Below are 23,214 nucleotides of genomic sequence, written 5' to 3'. Positions count from 1 at the left end.
GAATTAGAAAAAATAATTGAAAAAATGAAAGTGAGCCAAAAATGGCGGGTCAGCGGAGGGTACATCCAAGCGATGCGCGAGAAAAATAAATATATATCTCTATATATACATAAATCTCTTTCTCTCTTATATTTCTTTCTCTTTCTGTTCTCTTACTTTTGACAAAACTGGCGGACCAATCAAAACTGACTGTCTTATAGCCAGTCTCTTATTATTATAGGGTCTCTAGGGTGCAATCCCACGTAGAGAAAAAAGCGGAACGGAAAGCAAGCACAGTGGGGAGTAACTAATCAGCACGTTTCTCCAAATATCCGTTCCGATTTTATATGACCGGGTTCCCCATGTACCAAGAAAAACGGAAATACGTAAATATTAAAAATCATTTTTTATTAATTATACTTTATAGAAATAATTAATTAATATTATAAGGTAATATCTATCTATGATAAATGGAACAATCTTATAGAATATATTTTACGGAAAAACAAAGATAATTCAAAATTATTGTAAATTTTAGGTTGGAATTCTTTCCGTTTTCCCGTAAAATATCGTCCATAGGTAAACCCAGTCATATAAAAACGGAACGGAATGAAAGTGATTGGTTACTTCCTACTAGAGTCCCTTATAAGAGTCGCGACACGGAGCTGCAGCTTTTGATTGGTTCGCATTTTCGGCAAAAGCACGAGAAACAGAAAGAGAAAGAGATATAAGAGAGAAAGAAAGCGATATGAATGTATAGGGGGAAATGGTGACCATTGATACAGCGGGAACATTGATACAGTCATCATATCTCTGCATGAGAAACATCTAAGAAGGTCACGTATTCATGCATATATGGCGTTATGATACACGAATAACCTAACCAAATTTCGTACGCGAGCAGTAGCCACTTGATGGATGACAGGTATAAACGTGTTATGCATACTCTCAGGTAAATATTTTCAAAAGTCTTTGAAGCGTGATTTTTCACATTAATCTGATTAATACTAAATAAATATTTCGTCAAAAGTAAGAAACAGTATATCTCTTACTAATTTGTCGAAAATATTGACATAACTTTGTATTATTTTCGGCTGAGAATATATTTTATTATGTATGACGCTGTGGGGCAGATTCGTACACTGACTCGTGGAGCACTTTGATACATATCAATATGTATCTATGTAGTTTATAGTATTAAGTAAGATATTTTTATTTTATTTTAGACGAAAATGGTAAGAACGTACCAAAAAAAGACCGATAGGGTCTATATTGATGAAGATGCCATAAAATTGTTAATTCCGTATAAATAAATATCTCTATATCTCTATATACAATAAACATAGCTTGTTTTAATAATAATCCAATTTATTTCTGAATAATATTAATATAGATCACTGAGAATCAGTGCCCCATGCCCGTATCATTGTACCCCGCATATGAGGCACATTGATACGAATTTCATTTTTTACAAAAAATGTTATAACATTTCTTATTATTAACCGACAGCAAAAAGGCAATCAAAACACGTAAGTAGAAGGACAAGCCTTTAAATTTAACCTATTACATTTATCTTAATCTATCTGCAAAGTTATTTATTTAACTCTTGAAAAAAATCGTATCAATGTGCCCCACTTCCCCCTATCGCTTGTATATCGCTTTCTCTTTCTCTCTTATTTTGCCGAAACTCAGGACGCGATAGACTTATATACTAGGTGCGCAACTAAGTTTCCGGGTTTCACACATAGATGGCACCAATAACACATGTACTCGACTTACATGTCTGAAGTTGTCTGAAGTTATAGCTTGGACATCTGTTAACAATAACCAGTCGTTATATAAACACATATCGCAACGCAAAAATATTTTTTCTAACAACGGAGATGTCGAGTTTTGTGCCAAATAAACAGCATTTGCGGGAAGCTTTGCTTTTCTGCTTTAACTTGAAAAAAAATGCAGCTGAAGCACGTCGTTTGCTTGAGGAGGCCTACGGCGAACATGCACCATCGAAAACTACCTGTGAAGATTGGTTTAAACGCTTCAGAAGTGGCGATTTCGACACTGAGGACAAGGAGCGCTTTGGTGGGACCAGAAAGGAATCGTGTACTATGAGCTGCTGAAACCGGGCGAAACTGTCAATGGGCATCGCTACCGACAACAACTGATCAATTTAAACCATACATTGCTCGAAAAACGGCCAGAATGGGACACGAGACACGAACGAGTGATATTGCAGCACGACAACGCTCCGTGCCATCGCAGTTCCATCGTCCAGGACACCATCAAAACGCTGAAATGGGATCTGCTACCGCACCCGCCGTATTCGCCAGACCTGGCGCCTTCCGATTATCACTTGTTCCGGTCGATGACGCATGGCTTGGCTGGGCTACACTTGACCAATTTCGAAGAAGTGCAAAATTGGTTGGATGAATGGTTTTGGTCCAAAGACGCGTCGTTTTATTGTCGCGGTATTCATGTATTGCCAGAGAGATGGCGAAAATGTATAGCTAGCGAGGGACGATACTTTGAATAAACCATTTTTTGTATTTCTCTTGAAATTTTCCATTTTTTATTGATCAAAAAAACCCGGAAACTTAGTTGCGCACCTAGTAGATAGACCGGCCCCTACCGTAAGAGCACGCGTAGGAAAATAGACAGTGCAGACATAGGGCGGTATTCATAGTCGGATCTTATTTCAAGACCGTCTTAAGTAATGTCTTAAGTTGCTAATACGGTCATTAAAGGCCGGTTTCATAGTCGGTTCTTATATTCAAGACCATCTTAAGTACAATCTTAAGATATCATTAACCAATCACAGAGCCGTATTAGCATCTTAAGATATTACTTAAGACGGTCTTGAAATAAGATCTGATTATGAATACGGGCCTAAGACTGCTTTTGACCAGACTTAAGACGATCTTAGATATAAGATCCGACTATGAATACCGCCCAACAGCCCGTGAATATGGTCCTCTCTCTTCTTTCTGATCGCTTGGTGGGGATAGAAGTCTAGACTAGTGGGGACTAGTAGGGAATAGGGATGGGTAAAACGCACACTTTGCTCGTCAGTAGATGAAAGACAGTTGGGAAGGTGCATTGACGTGCACACAGAAATTCAGCTGATGCAACAATTCAAGACGTCTTATAAGTTAGCGGAACAAAGTGAGCAGAATCGATTCTAATTAATATTTTTATTTGTTGCTTATTTGTTGCTAAAAAGTTGCCAAAGAAAAAAATTTGTTGCTCTGTAATTTTTCTTAAAAAACGATGTTTCACTAAAAAAAAGATTAAGTTAGCGTGACAATATACATATAATAACGAAATTGCACATAATATTAACGTAAGAATTTGTTGCTAATTTGTTGCTCGCAAAATAAGTGTAAGTAACAGCGGAAAACCTCAGCGTGCGGACAGTTATAAGAGTAAAAGTATCAGAAAAAAATGTGTTGCTCGTTTAAATTTGGTACTGGCGTATTGTCTGAATTTGTTGCTCTCGAAATATCCGAGTTCCGAATTTATTGCTTGCAAAATAAATGTAAATAACAGCGGAAAACCTCAGCGTGCAGCTAGTTACAAGAGTAAAGTATCAAAAAAAAATTTGTTGCTCGTTTAAATTTTGTACTGGCGTATTGTCTAAATTTGTTGCTCTCGAAATATCCGAGTTCCGAATTTGTTGCTTGCAAAATAAGTATAAACAATAGCGGAAAACCTCAGCGTGCAGCTAGTTACAAGAGTAAAGTATCAGAAAAAAATTTGTTGCTTGTTTAAATTTGGTACTGGCGTATTGTCTGAATTTGTTGCTCTCGATATATCCAAGTTCTGAATTTATTGCTTGCAAAATAAATGTAAATAACAGCGGAAAACGTCTCAGCATGCAGTTACAAAAAATCAGTTGTGTACCCTTAGAGTAAAACGTATAAAGGAAATTATGTATGTGTCTATGGTGTATGTGGAATAAAAAGTTATTAGAATTTATGTTTCATATTTTATTCAATACATATATTAGTAATTGAGGATCTGTTTTATAAGTATCAGTTTTTCTTTGTTCTTTTTATGTTAAGTCATCATACTGCATCCATGTCTTATTTGGACGAAGACGTAATATTGTGAAATGTCCCAGTTTGACTTGATGTTCGGGTATGATGTGGTCCTTTATAATCTAATAAGACATGGATGCAGTATGATGACTTAACAGAAAAAGAACAAAGAAAACTTGATACTTATAAAACAGATCCTCAATTACTAATATATGTATTGAATAAAATATGAAACATAAATTCTAATAACTTTTTATTCCACATACACCATAGATACACCCATAATTTCCTTTATACGTATTGGAATATGATAGTTTACCATGCTTCACATCAAGAATATTATAAGTTTACAACACAAATACTCAAAACGATTTTTGGTTAAACCTTTGGTAAATAGATCAGACAGCTGTTCATCCGTGGGAATATATTTTACATCAACCTGTTCATTTTCAACTTTTTCTCTAATAAAATGAAACTTTACATCAATGTGTTTCGTTCTTTTATGGAACTCAGGATTACATATTAAACGAATTGTACTTTGATTATCCACGAACAAAGTAGTCGGATGCTTTGGATTACAACCTAGATCGGTTAACAGCTATCTGAACCATACGACTTCTTTACAGGCTGTCGCAGCAGCCACGTACTCCGACTCAGTAGTACTGAGCGTCACTAATTTTTGACGTTGAGATGACCAAGTTACTAACGAATTGTTTATGCAAAACGCATACCCGGTTGTGGACTTGCGCGTGTCCACATCCCCGGCGAAATCCGCATCGGAATAACCGCATAAGTTTATATCTACTTGACTTCCACCGCATTCGGCATACAATATGCCATGGTTGGCTGTACCGATTAAATACTTGAAAATTCTTTTCACGGCCAACCAGTGGCTGTGATTGTGTTTATTACAGTATCTACTCACGAGATTGACCGCGTAACTAATGTCGGGCCTTGAAACTAAGGCGAGAAACGTTAAGGAGCCTATGGCTTCTCGGTACGGTACATTCGTGATGCTATTTTCTTCGGATTCGACCTGACTAAGCGCAGTATTTGGGTCAGTAGGTACACTATTACTCTTCACGTCGGTCATCTTAAATTTGTTTATAATGTCTTTAACATACGAACTCTGATGTAAAAACATTGTTTTTGCAGCGCGATCTCTTTCTATCTGAACGCCAACAAACATACTCGCATCACCTACTGTAATTTCAAAAGATTGCTTTAGATACTTGAGAACTAAATTAATAGACTTTTTTGATTTACTCGCGACTAGGCCATCGTCAACAATACCGTTAAGTAAACCTTGTAACCGCATATTACACTGACATAAGTGACATAGATACATTTATCCGCTTGACTCGCATGAAAATTGAAGCGTTTCAAAAAATCACTGAACTTTTTGTTCCAACAACGAGGGGCTTGTTTCAGCCCGTACAATGATTTATTTAACTTACACACCACGTTGTCACTAACGTTGACCTCCAAGCCTTCAGGGATCTTCATGTATATAGATTGTTTCTTCCAAGTCGCCGTAGAGAAAAACCGTCTTAATATCGAACTGCGACATTTCCAGATCGAGGTGGGTCACCAGATATAATATAACTCGCAACGAGTCATATCTCACTACAGGAGCAAAAGTTTCAGTGTAGTCGGTGCCGTATTTTTGCTGAAAACCTCGAGCACACAATCTCGCTTTATGTCTTTTTACGGAACCATCTGTATCTCGTAATACCTTGAACACCCACTTTGAGTCGATGCAACGTTGATTGGCCTCTTCGGGTACTAGCGTCCACGTATTGTTCTTTTTATGAGCTGCTAACTCATCCTCTATGGCACGAGTCCATTCTCTTGCTTCAGGTCCTGTTGTAGCATCCTGGAACGTGGTAGGTATATTACATTGTATTATATTTGTCTCATACCTTCTCGTTTTCTTCAGAGTACTCCGTTCTCTGAGTATGCGGGTTGGAATTCGAGTCTCGGTGTCGCTCTGCTCGGTTGCGTCTTCATCTAGTATGATAACAGACTTTTCAGTATTTTCATCTGGCTGATCTGAAGTCTCGCTTTTGCTGTCTCTGTCAGGAATACTCTTTTCCAGAGGAAGTCGAATTCCAGAGCTTATACTTGACGAAGACGTCGACGATGAGACCTCGTTGAAAGTCACGTTACGTGAGACGATCACCTTCCCGGTTTCAGGATCGAACAGTCTGTAGTTGATGGATTCACCTTGATATCCGACCAACACGCACTTCTTCGATTTCTTGTCCATCTTCTTCCGGAACTGTTTGTCTATAAGGACATAGCCATCTGTGCCAAACGTCTTGGCGTGTGATAGGTTAGGTTTTCTTCCACACCACAGTTCGTAAGGAGTAGCAACCTTATTCTTTGCAATTAAGGTACGGTTCAATATATAGACCGCTGTGTTGACGGCTTCTGCCCACAACTTTTTTGTTAGTCCTTTTGCATGTATCATAGTTCGCGCACTTTCCACAATTGTGCTATTCTCGCGTTCGGCCTTCCCGTTTTGTTCGGGGTGTACGGTGCAGTATTTTCTAGCACAATACCTCGTAGTTTTAGATAACTAGCCATTGCACTGTTGGAATACTCGCGACCATTGTCTGCTCGTAGCACTTTTATGTTACGTCCAAACTTATTATAGCCACCATTCTTTCATAGTCTTTGAATCTGTCAAACACGTCCAATTTGGGTTTGAGAAAGTACACTACGCGATAGTTGCTCGCTTCATCGATGAACAGTTAGTAGAAACGTGAGCCGCCAATCGACATTTCGGAAAAAGGTCCGCACACATCGGTATAAACATATTCACCCGGTTTCCAGTTCTGTTTGTCACTATTATTCTTGAACTCAAGTTTGTGCGTTTTTCCGAACTGGCACGACTCGCAGAAAAAATCATCTTTGCACAAGAACTTTACTCCATCAACAGCTTGTCTGTCCACCACACTCTGTATCAACTGCTTGTTTAAGTGTCCGAGTCTTTCATGCCACTCACGCAGGCTTGTAGTTGACACGTTCACTTCTGTACTTTCTTGCTCAATCACTTTAAAGAGCATGTAATACATGTTATTGTCTCGCTTTACACCAACTGCTTCGACGTTGTCCTTTCGCATAAGTGTCACTTTTCTGTCACCGAACGTAACTTTATATCCGTTTGCGGTGCACACTCCGACCGAGAATAGATTCTTTCTCAGGCTAGGCACGAAGAGCACGTTGTTTATTCGTGCTTTGATCCATTGTCCGTTTACCAGCTTCTCGATGTGTACATCACCTTCACCACGCACTGGCCGTTGTCACCAAGCGACACGGTGTCGCCATCCATGGGCTTAAAGTTAGTCAACCACTCGCGTCTGAAGGTGATATGGCCGAAGCGCCGCTATCGGTGATTCAAGCGTCTTTGCATTCCTTTGTCAGAAGCTCTCAAACGGTCTCACTGTTTAGCACGCACTGTTTATCACTTTGATTGTCTTTGACGAGTGTTGACACGACGAACGCGCTGTCTTCACTGTTGTTTCTGCCTGTTTTGTCCTTCGAATCATGCCTTTTCTTTCGACACTCTCTTGCTATGTGACTTTTCTTCTTGCAGTAATAACACTCGATTTGAACTTTCTCGTCGTTTCTAGATTTTCTGTCCTTTTGATTTCTCGGATTTTTCGTTCCTTTCTTCTTGTTGAGACTTACGGTTGCTAGTGCTCCTGCTATTTCGTCTTCTCCGGCCATTCTGCTTTCTTCTTTAATTAATCTTTCAAGTAGATTTCCGACCGATTGATATGAAGGAGGAACACTGTCCCAGGCCGTTACAAGCGTGTTATACTTTGCAGGCAAAGAGCCTAGTATCTTGGCCATGATGTTGGTTTCATCTATTTGCTGTCCGACATCTCGCAACTGGCTCACCAAGTTTTTAATGTGCGTCACATGTTCCACGACGAATGGAATCGTTAGGTTCCATTCTATACTCGTGGTATCTCTGCATTAATAGCAACTTGCTCGAAGCAGATCTCTGCTCGTACGTTCTTACAAGACTCTGCCACATCTCGTAAGCCGATCTACACGTGATCAAGCCTTGTAGTTGTGTCCGTTCCATGGACGACGATATCAAGCTCATGGCCTTGGCATTGTCTTTTGTCCACGTCTTTACTGCGTCCACTGTTCGCTCGCCCGGACCGTTGGTCTCAATCGTGATCCGTCGATCAGATCTTCTAGCCCGTGTGCCATCAGGAGTTGCGTTATCTCGAACTTCCATACAGAGAAGCCCGACCCGTTGAACTTCGTAATTCCTTTTCCAAGGATTTCTTCCGCCATGTTGAACAAGAGCAGGATCACACACACGTGGCAGGATATTCTCACTTTACTGTTCTCACTCACTGAACTCCACTACGCGAATCACTCTGGGCCCATAACCTGTTGGGTTTTGATATAAAGCGTACGTGATTGCGTGTGAAAAAAGAAGTTTTAATAGAACAGAAAAGTAATACAATATAAGCAGTATATATATATGGCACATGCGAGAGGTACAGTGACCATATTACGACTGAACGGCGCTGAACGATATATGTACGCAGTCGCGCTCGATTGGTAGCAGAGCGTGGTAGCAAACGGTGGAAGTATTGGAATATGATAGTTTATCATGCTTCACTCTAATTCACGCGAATCAGGAGACAGAAGTTCCTGTCTCCATACGGCAGATGTCAGCGGAATGCAGATTGAGCGCGATCGAGCGCGTATATATACTGCTTATATTGTATTACTGTCCTATTAAAACTTCTTTTTTCACACGCAATCACGTACGCTTTATATCAAAACCCAACAATACGTTTTACTCTAAGGGTACACAACTGATTTTTTGTAACTGCATGCTGAGATGTTTTCCGCTGTTATTTACATTTATTTTGCAAGCAATAAATTCGGAACTCGGATATTTCGAGAGCAACAAATTCAGACAATACGCCAGTACCAAATTTAAACGAACAACAAATTTTTTTCTGATACTTTACTCTTATAACTGTCCGCACGCTGAGGTTTTCCGCTGTTACTTACACTTATTTTGCGAGCAACAAATTAGCAACAAATTCTTACGTTATTGTTATGTGCAATTTCGTTATTATATGTATATTGTCACGCTAACTTAATCTTTTTTTAGCGGAACATCGTTTTTTAAGAAAACTTACAGAGCAACAAATTTTTTTTCTTTGGAAACTTTTTAGCAACAAATAAGCAACAAATAAAAATATTAATTAGAATCGATTCTGCTCACTTTGTTCCGCTAACTTATAAGACGTCTTGAATTGTCGCATTAGCTGAATTTCTGTGTGCACGAAAATGCACCTTTCCCTCCAACTGCCTTTCATCTACTGACGAGCAATGTGTGCGTTTTACCCATCCCTATTCCCTACTAGTCCCCACTAGTCTAGACTTCTATCCCCACCAAGCAATCAGAAGAAAGAGAGAGGACCATGTCGGGCTATGTCTGCACCATTCGTATGTATTTGACCGGAAATGAATGTCCGGTAAAGAATCTACATATGAAATTGTTTGTATTTTGTATGAAGACTTTTGAAGTGCAATTGAAAAGGTTTGTGAGTCATTCAGTTAATTGTAATTAATTAATCATTTTTTCACCATGCACTTAGCCGGAATAGATAAATTAAACAAAGTTTTTGTATCGAATCGTTTGTATTTCGTATGAAGAGTTATGAAGTGTGATTAAAAAAATGTGTGAGTCATCCAGATAATTTTAATTAATTATTTATAAACTATGTAGGGAAGACCGGGGCAAACTCGACACCGGGGCAAACTCGACACTAGGCTTTTTGCCAATTTAAATCTATCGTAGAAACTTGCCATTCCTACTGTAAATGCGTCTTTATGTGCAGTATTATCAACGGAATTTGGTGACATTCTGAGTTATGGTGTAATTTTTAGCGCGACATAAGCGTTTTTGATGGTAAAAAGTAATTTTTCTGATCTCTCGAAAATTTCTACTCTTTTATCAAGCTTTACTCTTGCGAATCTACCGGTAAGTGATTTTGATAGGAAATTCGATGCTTTATACGAATCCGATAATAGTTTTTGCATATTTTCAAAATTTTTATATTTTTGGGGTAACAAAAGTGAAAAACGACGTTCGGGGCAAAGTGGACACCACGCCGTTTTATCAGCTCCCAATAACGATGCTTATCATGCAGCTATATAGCCCATGACAAATGTGTGTGCACGTCTAATCGCGAATTTATTTGCATAAATTGTTTTTCAGACATGAGTTTAGATGAAAATAATTGAATGTTTAACAATTTCTGTTCTCATTATTTCCAACAATTGTTTTACTTAATTCCGAATTTTTGTACTTTTTAAATACACGATAAACAATGTATGTTTAGTTTCAGACAATAAAAAATAAGTTCCAGATCAAATTGTGTCGATCAGGCAAAGTGTCAAGTTTACCCCGGCATTTTTCAATTTGAAAATTTGTCTTTGCGTCACTTTTCCTTTTCTGGGGGCAAAACTAAGCAATGTATAGCAAAATTTCCTTAAGCAATTTTGTACCTGAAGGAACACTCTTTAAATGTATACCATTAAATTTGCTTGAAAATTTTAATTAATTGTTGAAAATTGCCTTTGAAAAAATTGTGTCGAGTTTGCCCCGGTCTCCCCTACCTAGCCGAAATATAGATTTTTGGTTATTCATGTTAAAAGAAGAAGGCGCTAGTATTCCCGAAGGTCATGATAGAAACATATGGAGGGGTAAAAGCCATAGTGGTGTAAGTCAAATTTTATATATATATATATATATATATATATATATATATTATGTATTGTATAGATTGCATCTAAGCACACGAGTAAATATTTTAAAAAATTTGACTTACTGTTTCGGGTTCGGCCGAGGAAGCCTCGGGACACGAAGGTTTGCCGGAGTTCGCCCTGCCAAGGGCGCGAAGCGTGCTTCAGAGATCGGCGAGGAGTGTTGGCGAATTTATTGCAGTCGTTTCGTTGTTGGTATAATATTTAATTACAGCAGAGATACAGAGTTGTCCTTTATAGACACTGTGAGAGGCGTGATCTCACCGCGCGGAAGGCTGAGAGAGTCCCGTGCACGAACTCGCGGCGTCTCGCGGCGCGTGGCCTCGTTCGGAGACGAGCGCTTGATTCGACAGGTCGGTGAGGAGAATCACGTTCTCGCTCACTGAGGTCGTCCACTTCCCCGTTGAAGACGGCTGGTGGAGCGTATGACCTCCGTTTCGCGCGGCGATCGATCGAGGATGCTGGTCGCGGCGAACGGTTTGTCGACCTTTCGGCTCAAGTTCTGTGACAATTCTGTCTTTTCGCGGAGACAATCATTGTCAGTACAGGATTGCTTGGCGGGGACGCCGTGTGCGTTACAGAGGGGGACGAATCGTATCGATCCGTGATCGAACCGCGGTGCGGATTACATGAACGCGTGCGCATGACTCGCATGAGTTCGCATAAATTGAACGGGAGCGAAGAGTTATTGGGCGACGCTTCGTGGCAGGGCCGTTGTCTCAGATCGAGAGCTCAGCCTCTGCGATCAGGGCCGTTGAGAGAGATACGGCACCCAACAATTCCTCTCTCGCGAACGGAATTTCGATTTCTATCCTCAACACTTACATTACTATGGCTTTTACCCCTCCATATGTTTCTAGCATTGTGAAAACTAGCAGTATTATTTCACACATTATTATTTTGATTTACCATCAATATACACAATATATAATATAAAAAAATGTTTGTATCATTTTTTATTGACCTTGTTGGGTTTGCACAGTGATATCTCTTTTCAACTTTTTAATTTAATTTAAAACATTCGATCTGTGGGGCATACCGTGTTACGTGTGTTTTGGCGATTTGCCAAATTTTCAAATATGTAGGTGATGCGACAGTCAATGGAACTTCGGGAACAGCGTTTTCTTCTTTCAACATGAATAACTGAAAATCTGTATTTCGGCTATAATTACCGAGTTTATAAATATTTAATTAAAATTACCTGGGTGACTCACAATCTTTTTAATCACACTTCATAACTCTTCATACAAAATACAAATCCATATAAAAACATACGATTCCATATAAAAACTTTTATTAATTTATCTATTTCGGCTAAATGCATGGTGTAAAAATAAATAATTAATTACAATAAACAAATGACTCACAAACCTTTTCAATTGCACTTCAAAAGTTTTCATACGAAATACAAACGATTTCAATAGAGATTCTTTAAAAAAACGTTCATTTCCGGCCAAGTACATACGAATACACCAGCTCTGTGAAGTTGGCCGGACAACTTCAACGTATCGAACTTTCATTAATTGGATATCGATTGGTGGTTGTTTGTGGTCTTTGATAGTCTAGTCAGATCGTTTGGTTAGTTGTTTTCCTGTAAAATAACAATAAAATTTTGGATGTGAAGTATAGCCGGACAATTTTTATTTTTTAATCAATTAACTTTATTACGGCTTAATCGTAATTCGATGCGTAATCGTTTGGTGGTCACGAATATCCAAACTAGAACGTTTGGTGGTCAATCGTTTTCCCAGAAAATAGAAAAAACCGTATGCGCATAAATGTCGGACGTATCATTCTGCAATGTGTCAATGGCCGCGTTCAGCAGACACAACTATTGGAGTGTCGTCTTATCAACACTCTGCGTTGATTGGTTGGTTCTAAAAGTAAGAGCCAATCACGTTCGACTGCTACTCAACAGCTTGGTCTGCTGAACGCGCCCATTAACAGGAAAAATTATATTTATCAATCAAATTGACTTTGATAGGCTCATTCGACGCGGAATCGTTTGGTGGTCATCGTTTTCCTAAAAAATAAAAAAAAACCGTATGCCCGCGACATTGGTCGTATGACTCCGTGAAATACAACAATTAGATAAATTATTTATAAGTTGTATCCAACAAATTATCAAAAATTGCTTCGCAGACTCCTGCTATGTGATACCTGAGGTATCACTTCAGATGATCTGCAGCAAAGAATTATCGCAGTCAGGCCTCTCACAGGCTCGCCTCTTATACTAGCACGTAATGTTTTTTATTACGAGAAAGTACTAGCGCATAGTAGCTGCGTCGCGGCAGGTGCGCGTTACTAACGCCACGGTCGCGTCGTTAGATATACACCAAAGCTCCATTAAACGTTTAGTTAACGTCTATTAATTATCCATCAGAGCTCCATTAAACATCTATGGTTAATCTATGTATATAACGTAATACTTCTAAAAATTGTATAAAAATTAATAATTTTAGATTATCTAAAAATTTAAATTTACTTATAAAATTTAAATATTGATCTGTTAGAAACATTATGTATATAAATCTATTATACATCCATAATAGACGTCTAATGGATGTCCATTATGGATTTGTAGAAGATATCTATAATGGAGACAGTATGGATCTCTATTAGAGATCTATCTGACGTCCACCGTGGAGTTAGAGGTCGCATGGAGCTATGGAGGTTGTGTGGACGTCTAATGGATGTTATGTTCCGTGTGGGACATTATGCGCATACGGTTTTTTCTATTTTCTGGGAAAACGATTGACCACCAAACGTTTTAATGACGATATTTGTGACTACCCTTATGAAAAAATACACTCAACTTTGATGGTTAACACCCAAATTGAGAGTTAACACTCAAATTTGGGCGTAAGTTTAGTGTTTGTCATCAAAGTTAAGTGTCAACACTTAAATTTAGGTGTAGATTGAGTGTTTGACCATTAAGGTTTAGGTAAATTGTGGGTTGAATCCTCAATGATGAGTGTTTATTGGGAGTTTATTCTCAATGATAAGTTGTAGGTTGGGAATTAAGCCTCAATGTTTAGTGTAGGTTGGAGATTGATCCTCATCGTTGGATGTACAACGCCCGATCGTTTCACATTAGATGGCGCGACGCGCGAGTCGCTACTCTCAAAGGGCCTCGTTAGGTGTCATGGCCGCACTTGCTTACTACATCGATGTAGTAACTTCGTCGTAAAAGAGCGTTTACATGGCATTTAACGTCAGTAGTTATAACATCGATTGTTATAACTTCGGCGTAAATCGGGCCGTGTAAACGTAGTCATTGACGGTCCGAAATCACACCCAACTTTAAGGGTTTTTCTATGGTGTTTTTTTAACGGTTAACACCAAAAGTTGAGTGTATTTTTCCATAAAGGATAACCAAACGATTCCGCGTCGAATGAGCCTTATCAAAGTCAATTTGATCGATAAATATAATTTATCCAGCTAATTTCACGGAGTCATACGACCAATGGCGTGGGCATACGGTTTTTTATAATTTTTAGGAAAACGATTGACCACCTAACGTTTAATGACGATATTCGTGACCACCAAACGATTCCGCCGTCGAATGAGCCTATCAAAGTCAATTTGGTTGATAAATATAATTTTTCCGGCTAATGGCACGGAGTGATACGTCCGACATTATGCGCATACAGTTTTTTTCTATTTTCTGGGAAAACGGTTGACCACCAAACGTTCTAGTTTGGATATTTGTGACCACCAAACGATTCCGCGTCGAATGAGCTGTAATAAAGTTAAATTGGTTAAAAAATAAAAATTGTCCGGCTAAGGGCCTGAGCAGAATAGCTGACTTATAATTTCAAGACAGTGTTTATGCTTTAAATCTTTGTTTTTAGCAACGCACAATACTGTCTTGTGTCTCAAGTCTTAAACGAGTGTACAAGTGTCAACATTGTAAGACTTGAGACATAAGACAGTATTGTGCGTTGCTAAAAACAAAGATCTAAAGCATAAAAACTGTCTTAAAATATAAGTCAGCTATTCTGCTCAGGCCCTAACTTCACACCCAGGCCCGTATTCAGAACGCGCTAACACGTTCGCTCACATCTACGCTTCTAAATACGCGGAGATGTACGACCGCTGTTACACGTCGGGTTTAATAACATCGGTAGTTCTTAGGCTGACAAATCACAGCTATTCCCTTCTTCTGAAGAATGAGTGTGATTGGCTAGTCTAAGAACTACCGATGTTATTAAACCCGATAACGCGCCGTGTAACAGCGGTCGTAGATGAGTTTGTTAGCGCTCGTATTCAGAACGCAAGAACAGAGCGCCCTTACCTAAACACGCGATAACAACCAATAACAGTGCTCGGTACCGTGCAATATGTGGCTATGGCTCTTTTCATATCGCGTTATGTGGATGCGGCAAGAGTCACTCGTGGCACTTCGCGCGCGAAGTACAACTGCGATGTTCAACTATTCGCTGACATTATCCACAGGTGTACAATACAGAGTAAGTTACATTTCTTTACATATTATCATTATTATTTGTTACATTACTTATTGTAGTCAAATCTTATTCATGTATAATTCATAATATAAGTGTTCTTTCTTTTAGAAATGGCCGATAAAAGGAAGGAAAATTTCACTGCTGATGAGAAAAAAAGCAATAATTGATTTTATCTTCCAGAATAAATGTATTCTGGAAGATAAGAGCAATTCTACAATATGAAAAAATAAAAATCTTCGGCAGGAGAAATGGAAAATAATTGCCAACACCCGTTCCTCAAGAGGAATTGCACGCGATGGAAGGAGGTACGCGGTGCATATCAACGATGGAAAATGCAAGCAAAGAAAATTATGCAGCGCAATAAAAGATCATACACCGTACTGGTGGTGGTCCGTATAGTCCAGAGCTTACCCCTTTGGATGATATGTTAAGGGAAATTGTACCAGAAGATTTCGAGGAAGACGAAAATATGTTTGATTCCGATGGAACGGTAAAGTTTTATATTTCTTGCTGCACTTCAAAATATACAAAATAAAATATATTTATAATTTTCTCTACTTTTATATAGAGGCCGATATGTAATATACAGCAATCAGAACAAATACAGAAAACTATTTGCTGGATCCCAATACAGGGTAAGAAAAATATATAGTACATGGAATATAAATATTAAAATTATATAGTGCATAAGGAATATAAATATTAAAAATACATAATATTAATAATCTTTATTGTTAATTCCTACATTCTCTGCAAAATTTAATTTATTTAAATAGTATTTTTATCAGACTTTATTTGTAATTATTTGATTTAGAATCTTAGTACCTGCTGCAGACCATTTGAAGAAACGACGGATGAAGTACAGGTGTCCAATAACCCCACAGAGGATAATGTTTATGTAAAGCGAAAGAAAAAAGAAATGTCAGCATTTGAAGAAGCAATGTTTCACTTGCATGAAGAAAAACTGGGTAAAGAAGATGAGCGAAACAAAATTGAACACGAATTGAAATTAAAACTCTTAGAAATTGAACACAATAAGAATTTAGAATTAATAGAAGAGAAAAAAAGTGCAACAATTAAAAATAAAACTTTTAAAGATAGAATTAAATAAAAATTAGAGAATTTAAATAATGTATATAAATGACAAACATTGACAAATATATAGGCATAAATATATTAGTTTTTATATGAACAAAATATTATAATGATAACACAATATTAAGATATAGAAAATAAGATAAGAAAATTGTTTAAGAAAAATGTAGTTTATAATGGAGTACATATTAAATAATAGGAGTAAATATGGAGTAAATATTAAATAAAATTATTTTTGAAATTAACTGTGAACATGATCATGTTGTGATATCTTGTCTTTCTCTTGAAGAAGACAATTTTCAAGCAGTTGCAATAAGAATATGATGTTAACGTTGCAAGAACTGATCAGCCAAAATGCCGTTGTGCAAAATCCAAACGGAATGCTGCGCCAGGTCGTTCTGTTGCATATGGAACAGCAGCAGGTTGCTCTTCATCGCTTTGGTTTTCCTCATCATCAATTTCTGTAACAAAAGCATATCATATTATAAATGCAGTAATGTTATACTTGAATGAGTTTCATTTACGCATATATATATGTTAATATATGTACATTTATTCTTAATGTAATATTTCTTAATATAATATTTTTTACATTATAATTAGGATCTTTTTAATATGTTTTTGATTTAAGATATGCTTACCATATTCGAAGTTGTTGAATCGTTTCCGTATGTTGAAGAGAATTGCCATAGCAATAATTGCAACCTTTGCTGTCTCCAGATTAATCTGCATATTGTTTTGTAGTGCTCTAAACATCCCTTTCCATTCGCCAAAACATCTTTCGACAATAAGACGAGTGCGAATATGGGCCTAATTATATCTATTTTGAGTATCAGTTTGAGGCTGTAGAAAAGGTGTTAACAGATATGGTCTGCAAGGATAACCTGCATCACCTAACAATATTCCTGTCATTCTGCTTTCCTGTAATATAAATAACATATATGAGTTTCTTGTTATGTAAATATTATTCTTGTAATATAATTAGAGATATAAATATTTATTATGGTAAATATTCGTTATGAATATAATTGTGTAGACTCTATATAATTATAATTACCTCAAACTCCTCCTTCAGACGACTTGAGTTCCATATTCGGGAGTCATGAGCACTGCCTCTCCATCTGGCAACAATATCTAGAATTCGACGCTGTGCATCGCAAACCACCTGCACATTTATAGAATAGAAGCCTTCCCGGTTTATGTACAACATAGCTCGTTCTTGGTTGGGGCATTTAATACGTATATGAGTACAATCAATGCATCCAACAACTTGTGGGAAACCGGCTATGTTGTAAAATTCCATTTGCAAGGCTTCCATTATATTTAGAAAATGTAACAAGAGTGTGGCAGATGAGCTGCGATGGCTTTCGATACTTTTGCCACAATTCTGGATACTGTTGGCTGTGATACCCATCCATGCAGATCACCTCTATTTTGATATATAAATAGTATGTAATAATTTATATAAATTTTACAAAATAATTTATATAAATTTTATTTTTCTATTTTTTTACTTGTATAAAAAATCATCTAATAACTTAACCATATACAGAATATTAATTAAATTAAATAATACAAGCCTAATTCCGTCTGATAGCATCCTTGCTAAATTATTTAGCAAATAATTTATATAAATTTTATTTTTCTATTTTTTACTTTTATAAAAAATCATCTAATAACTTAACCATATACAGAATATTAATTAAATTAAATAATACAAACCTAATTCCGTCTGATAGCATCCTTTGGCGTAAAATCGTAAAGCAATCAACACTTGTAACGCTGATGACACATCCTTCTCATGCCCTGCTTGAGAAGATAACCTTTCTTCAACTAAGCCTATCACAAATCGCACTGCTTCTTTTGACAGTCTGTAGCGATTCCGAATTGAATATCATTAAATCTTTCGAATGGATCTATCCTGTGACGAAAAACTTGCGGCATCCTTTCTCCTATTTGCACAACATCCCGCACTTCCCGTATTTCGTTAATGCACGAATGTATTCCATTTTCTTTTTATTATAAATATCTGGCACAACTTGTTAGTAATATCTTATACATGCCCCTGACCACTTTTATCGCGCGCTGCTAAGATATCAATATGTTAGCACGCTTTTAACCCCCCGTTCCGTTTCACGCATGATGCGCGCATTGTCTATAGTAAACGTAACGTTTACTATAGACAATGCGCGCATCATGCGTGAAACGGAACGGGGGGTAATAAGACTTATTAGTGGTTTTGAATAGCAATTTTGCTCTAAACTCGCGTGATTATCGATTTTCTCTAACAGAGCGCTGCTATCATTGCGTTGTGAATACGCGCGCTAATAAGAACGCTAACATCTCGCGCTAACATCGTTGTAAGCGCGTTCTGAATACGGGCCCCATTTTTATTTTACAGGAAAACGACTAACCACCAAACGATCTGACTAGACTAAAACCACCAAACGACCACCAAACGACCACCAATCGATACCAATTAATGAAAGTTCGATACGTTAAGGGGATGCTAAAGCTAAGGCCGAACTTCCTCGACGTCGGTAATGTCAACTCTGTCAACTAAAGCAAAGGCCGAACTGATATTGGAGACCTCGCGTGGTGACAACGCGAAACTCCGGTTTCAGTGTTACCAACTAATTTCAGGTTCTATGAAGTGGTGTATGTCCGTACACGTACACACACCACTGAATTGCTCACACGGACGCACGGTAGAGAGACATATGCTATAGACGCGGCAACGCCGCGCGGCGTTGCCGCGTCTATGGATTCTTTAGCAATACGGCCTGAACCTGAAAATGCTTTCTGGCCGTCCGTAGCAGAAGGCAGTAACGTATCAAGGCTGATAAGCACCCGCTTTTTATAAATTACATATATTCTTATGCACACATGTGCGTATATATATATAATATGTATCTAATTATTATGTGTATGTTTATAATTGTCTGATGACAAATAATAACAGTAGCATAATTGAGAATGTGAATTAGTATACATAGTATGTATTGACGCGGGTACTTATTAGACGTGGCAATTTACTGCATCTCTTGCACCTCAAATAATTTTTTTCTTGTAATGTAAATGAATGATGTAAAACTCTTTCAAAGGATCTATCCATTCTTGATGGGGTAAAATAATAACTTCTATAACAAATGCAATAAATATTAAATTTATAGTATTGATTTATATAACTAATTTTATTCTGTCCTTATATATAGAAAAATATACACTCAGTCTTAGCATCAGAGTAGAGGGTAACGCAGCTGATGAACAGTATAGATAACAAACTGAATAAAAATCTTAATTATTATAACATAATGATATATAATAAGATTTTTTATTCAGTTTGTTATTATATCTATACTGTTCATCAGCTGCGTTACCCTCTACTCTGATGCTAAGACTGAGTGTATATTTTTCTATATAAAGACAGAATAAAATTAATTATATAAATCAATACTATAAATTTAATATTTATTGCATTTGTTATAGAAGTTATTATTTTACCCCATCAAGAATGGATAGATCCTTTGAAAGAGTTTACATAAAAAGCTCAGCGTTGGAAACCTCATATTATTCATAATTCTCCATTATTTGTTTAAATCTACGCAGGTTCCTTTTCAGTAAGATTGATAGTCTGAAGTAATAGGTGATGGCAAAAAATCTGAATTATTGCACTATCATGCAGAAGCACTAAGAATTTAAATATATATTTTTATGCATATTAAAAGATATATTAGCAATCAGTCTAATTAGAAAAAAGATGTACCAGATAATAAAAAAGAAATTGTATATAAAAAATGGTTTCTAATATGTATTCAGAGAATGTTGATTTATCATATTATTCTTTCAAACTTGCTTTCCTCCTTTTGAAAATTTACACCAAGAGAAACTTTTGTAACATATTACTTTGTATTGATTTTTTTTAACATCTTTATTTCTTAAAAAGGAAACGAAAACCGTAGAAGAAAATTATTAAACTTATTTTTATTGTGTTGAGAATTCATTCAATTTTATCGCTACGTGTCTCAACTTCTCTTGTTCCAAACAAAAAAACTAATTTATAGCTTTTGATTTTATATATAATTGTTAAATTTCAGTTTTGTCAGATGCAATTTGTGCGAGCTTATTTCGTGGAGCAAATATTTTGTTGCGTTTTCGAGAGTGTTTATCCGATCATTAGCGAAGCGACGCGATGCATTTATATTTGATCACGAGGGACTATGCGCAAATTTTCGCATTGTTTGCGGATTTTATAACTTTATTGACGAATATAAGATCTAATATTTTTCGCATAATTGATTTACGATTACTCGCGTTTTATTGAGGCTCAGATGTACACCCGTCTGTATCACGTCAATAAAAATCTGGCAGCAAAATGAGTATGAATTCATTCGTTTAGCAAAGGATGCACGTTGACCTTAGAAGCGCACGTTGGAATTTCATCCGGAGGGAAAAAACTTTGTCGCGTTTTTTTAATCTTTCTGATTCTCAAAATAAATTCTTCGTGTATATTTTTCGCGCTCATAAATTATTGATTTGTGCAGATTAATTTTCTTTTCATGCATGAAATATATTTTGGCAACTATGCCGTCTATAGGAAGAAATCTGTCGGACTGTGCTAACTCGGACCACGTGCGTTTCTGACGTTTAGATATTAGTGAAATTCGGTTAGAAAAAAAAAAAATGACCTGTCTCGTTTCTTGATAGAAATTCGAGATGCTAAATACTAATTTATTGGGTGCGTTCGGGAAGACACTATTAGTGCTATTTGCTTATTTTATCCTTGTTTTACACCTGATGAACGATAAAGATAGAATGATGCAATAGCGCTAATAGCGCGCTTCCCGAACGCAGCCATTGTGTTATAAATTAGACGTTCGCTTTTCGCGTGAGACTGGCATCGGCTTCCTATGTCGCTAAACGGGCCTTTTTCAGTTGGATACGTTTTTTTCATTATAATATACAGAGGAGAAGAAGCTAGGGATAGTGGGATAGGTAGACATACATTTTGTACGACAATATCGGGGGTCTATCGATCGTTAGTACGATTATTTTTTCTCTGGGCCCGGAGCCTCGTCCACGATGACAATATCGCGGACACGGGACGTCTCCAGAATCGTGCTCCGATTACTTTGTACTAAGAATAATTCTGCATAAATTTCTTTTGTGCCTTTATCATATGTATTTTTCAAGCAAAGTTCATTTGCAGAATTTACGCGATGGAAGATATATGTATACATATAAAATTAGTAATAATTGAAAAAAATGTAAAAATGCCTAACGAGGCATCTGTATGACATATCTGTCAAAGCTCGTTCTTTGAAACGGCTTTATAAATCGCAAAATCCTTTTACAGGAGTAGTAAGTAGAGGTACTAATGAAGAGAAGAGTGGGATATATAAAAAAAGTAGTAATAAATGGAAAAAATGTAAAAATGCCTAACGAGGCATCTGTACATCATGTCAACAGTGTGTCTGCTGAACGCGGCCATTTTTACATTTTTTTTAATTATTACTAATTATTTTACAATCCCACCCTTCATTAGTACCTATACTTTACTCCTGTAAAAGGATTTTGCGATCTATGAAGCCGTTTCAAAGAACGAGTTTAAACAGATATATCGTTGAGTTCATCTGATCAACACTCTGCGTTGATTGGTTGGTTCTAAAAGTAAGAGCCAATCACTTTCGACTGCTACTCAGCGGCTTGGTCTGCTGAACGCGCCCAATGCCTAACGAGGCATCTGTACGACATATCTGTCAAAGCTCGTTCTTTGAAACGGCTTCATAGATCGCAAAATCCTTTTACAGGAGTAAAGTTTAGGTACTAATGAAGGGTGGGATTGTAAAATAATTAGTAATAATTGAAAAAAATGTAAAATACCTAACGAGATATCTGTACCACATATCTTTCAAAGCTCGTTCTTTGAAACGGCTTCATAGATCGCAAATTCCTTTTACAGGAGTAAAGTAGAGGTACTAATGAAGTGCGGGATTGTAAAATAATTAGTAATAATTGAAAAAAATGTAAAAAATGCCTAACGAGATATCTGTACCACATATCTTTCAAAGCTCGTTCTTTGAAACGGCTTCATAGATCGCAAATTCCTTTTACAGGAGTAAAGTAGAGGTACTAATGAAGTGCGGGATTGTAAAATAATTAGTAATAATTGAAAAAAATGTAAAATGCCTAACGAGATATCTGTACCACATATCTTTCAAAGCTCGTTCTTTGAAACGGCTTCACCCTTACGGAAAAAGAAACTACAGCGGATTACAGAAAATTATATTACAGGAACTACATAAAAGTATTACACAAAATTACAGACTGAAGTATTGTAATATACTGTAATATTTTCGTACTATACGCTCGGATTACAGGAAAATATTACAGGATTACAGGACTACAAGATTGCAGTCCTCTTAATACTAGAGGACACTGATTTCCGATATTCACCCGGCATAAAAAAAAATTATTTTTCTTCTTATTTTATACTTTTTTATAACTAAATTTGTTTCTTAAGATGCAGTCTATGATTATAAATATTTTCTTGTATTTGAAAAACACACTTACCTTGGTGGGATTCGAACTCGGGACCTCGGGACCTCTGGATCGTGAGCCAACTGCCTTACGTGGTAGACTACTTCTTAATTTGATGTAAGTGTTATATATAGTCTACATATGTCATAACCAGCACAAATATATAATTTTTCAAAAATCATCTTAGAAACAAATTCAGTTTAAAAGAATAATAAAATTTTTTTAAATTAGATATATGATATAATATTTCTTAAAGTCGGGTGAATGTCAGAACCAGT

At 36.9% G+C, this 23,214-nt stretch overlaps 1 protein-coding gene and 1 pseudogene across 1 annotated transcript; both read right to left on the bottom strand.

The window, feature by feature from the left end:
- Nucleotides 1-4,614: 4,614 nt before the first annotated feature.
- Nucleotides 4,615-5,109, bottom strand: LOC139777531 (uncharacterized). The gene has a single exon (XM_071715033.1). The coding sequence runs from the start codon at nucleotides 5,107-5,109 to the stop codon at nucleotides 4,615-4,617; it is 495 nt and encodes a 164-aa protein (XP_071571134.1).
- Nucleotides 5,110-16,463: 11,354 nt separating this feature from the next.
- Nucleotides 16,464-19,551, bottom strand: LOC139777551 (putative nuclease HARBI1; annotated as a pseudogene).
- Between the last annotated feature and the right edge of the window lie 3,663 nt (nucleotides 19,552-23,214).

Source organism: Temnothorax nylanderi, unplaced genomic scaffold (assembly GCF_030848795.1).
Source record: "Temnothorax nylanderi isolate EJ_2023f unplaced genomic scaffold, tnyl_v1.0 TNYL_tig0153_pilon, whole genome shotgun sequence".
NCBI lineage: Eukaryota > Metazoa > Arthropoda > Insecta > Hymenoptera > Formicidae > Temnothorax > Temnothorax nylanderi.
This window is presented reverse-complemented; position numbering and strand designations above follow the sequence as displayed.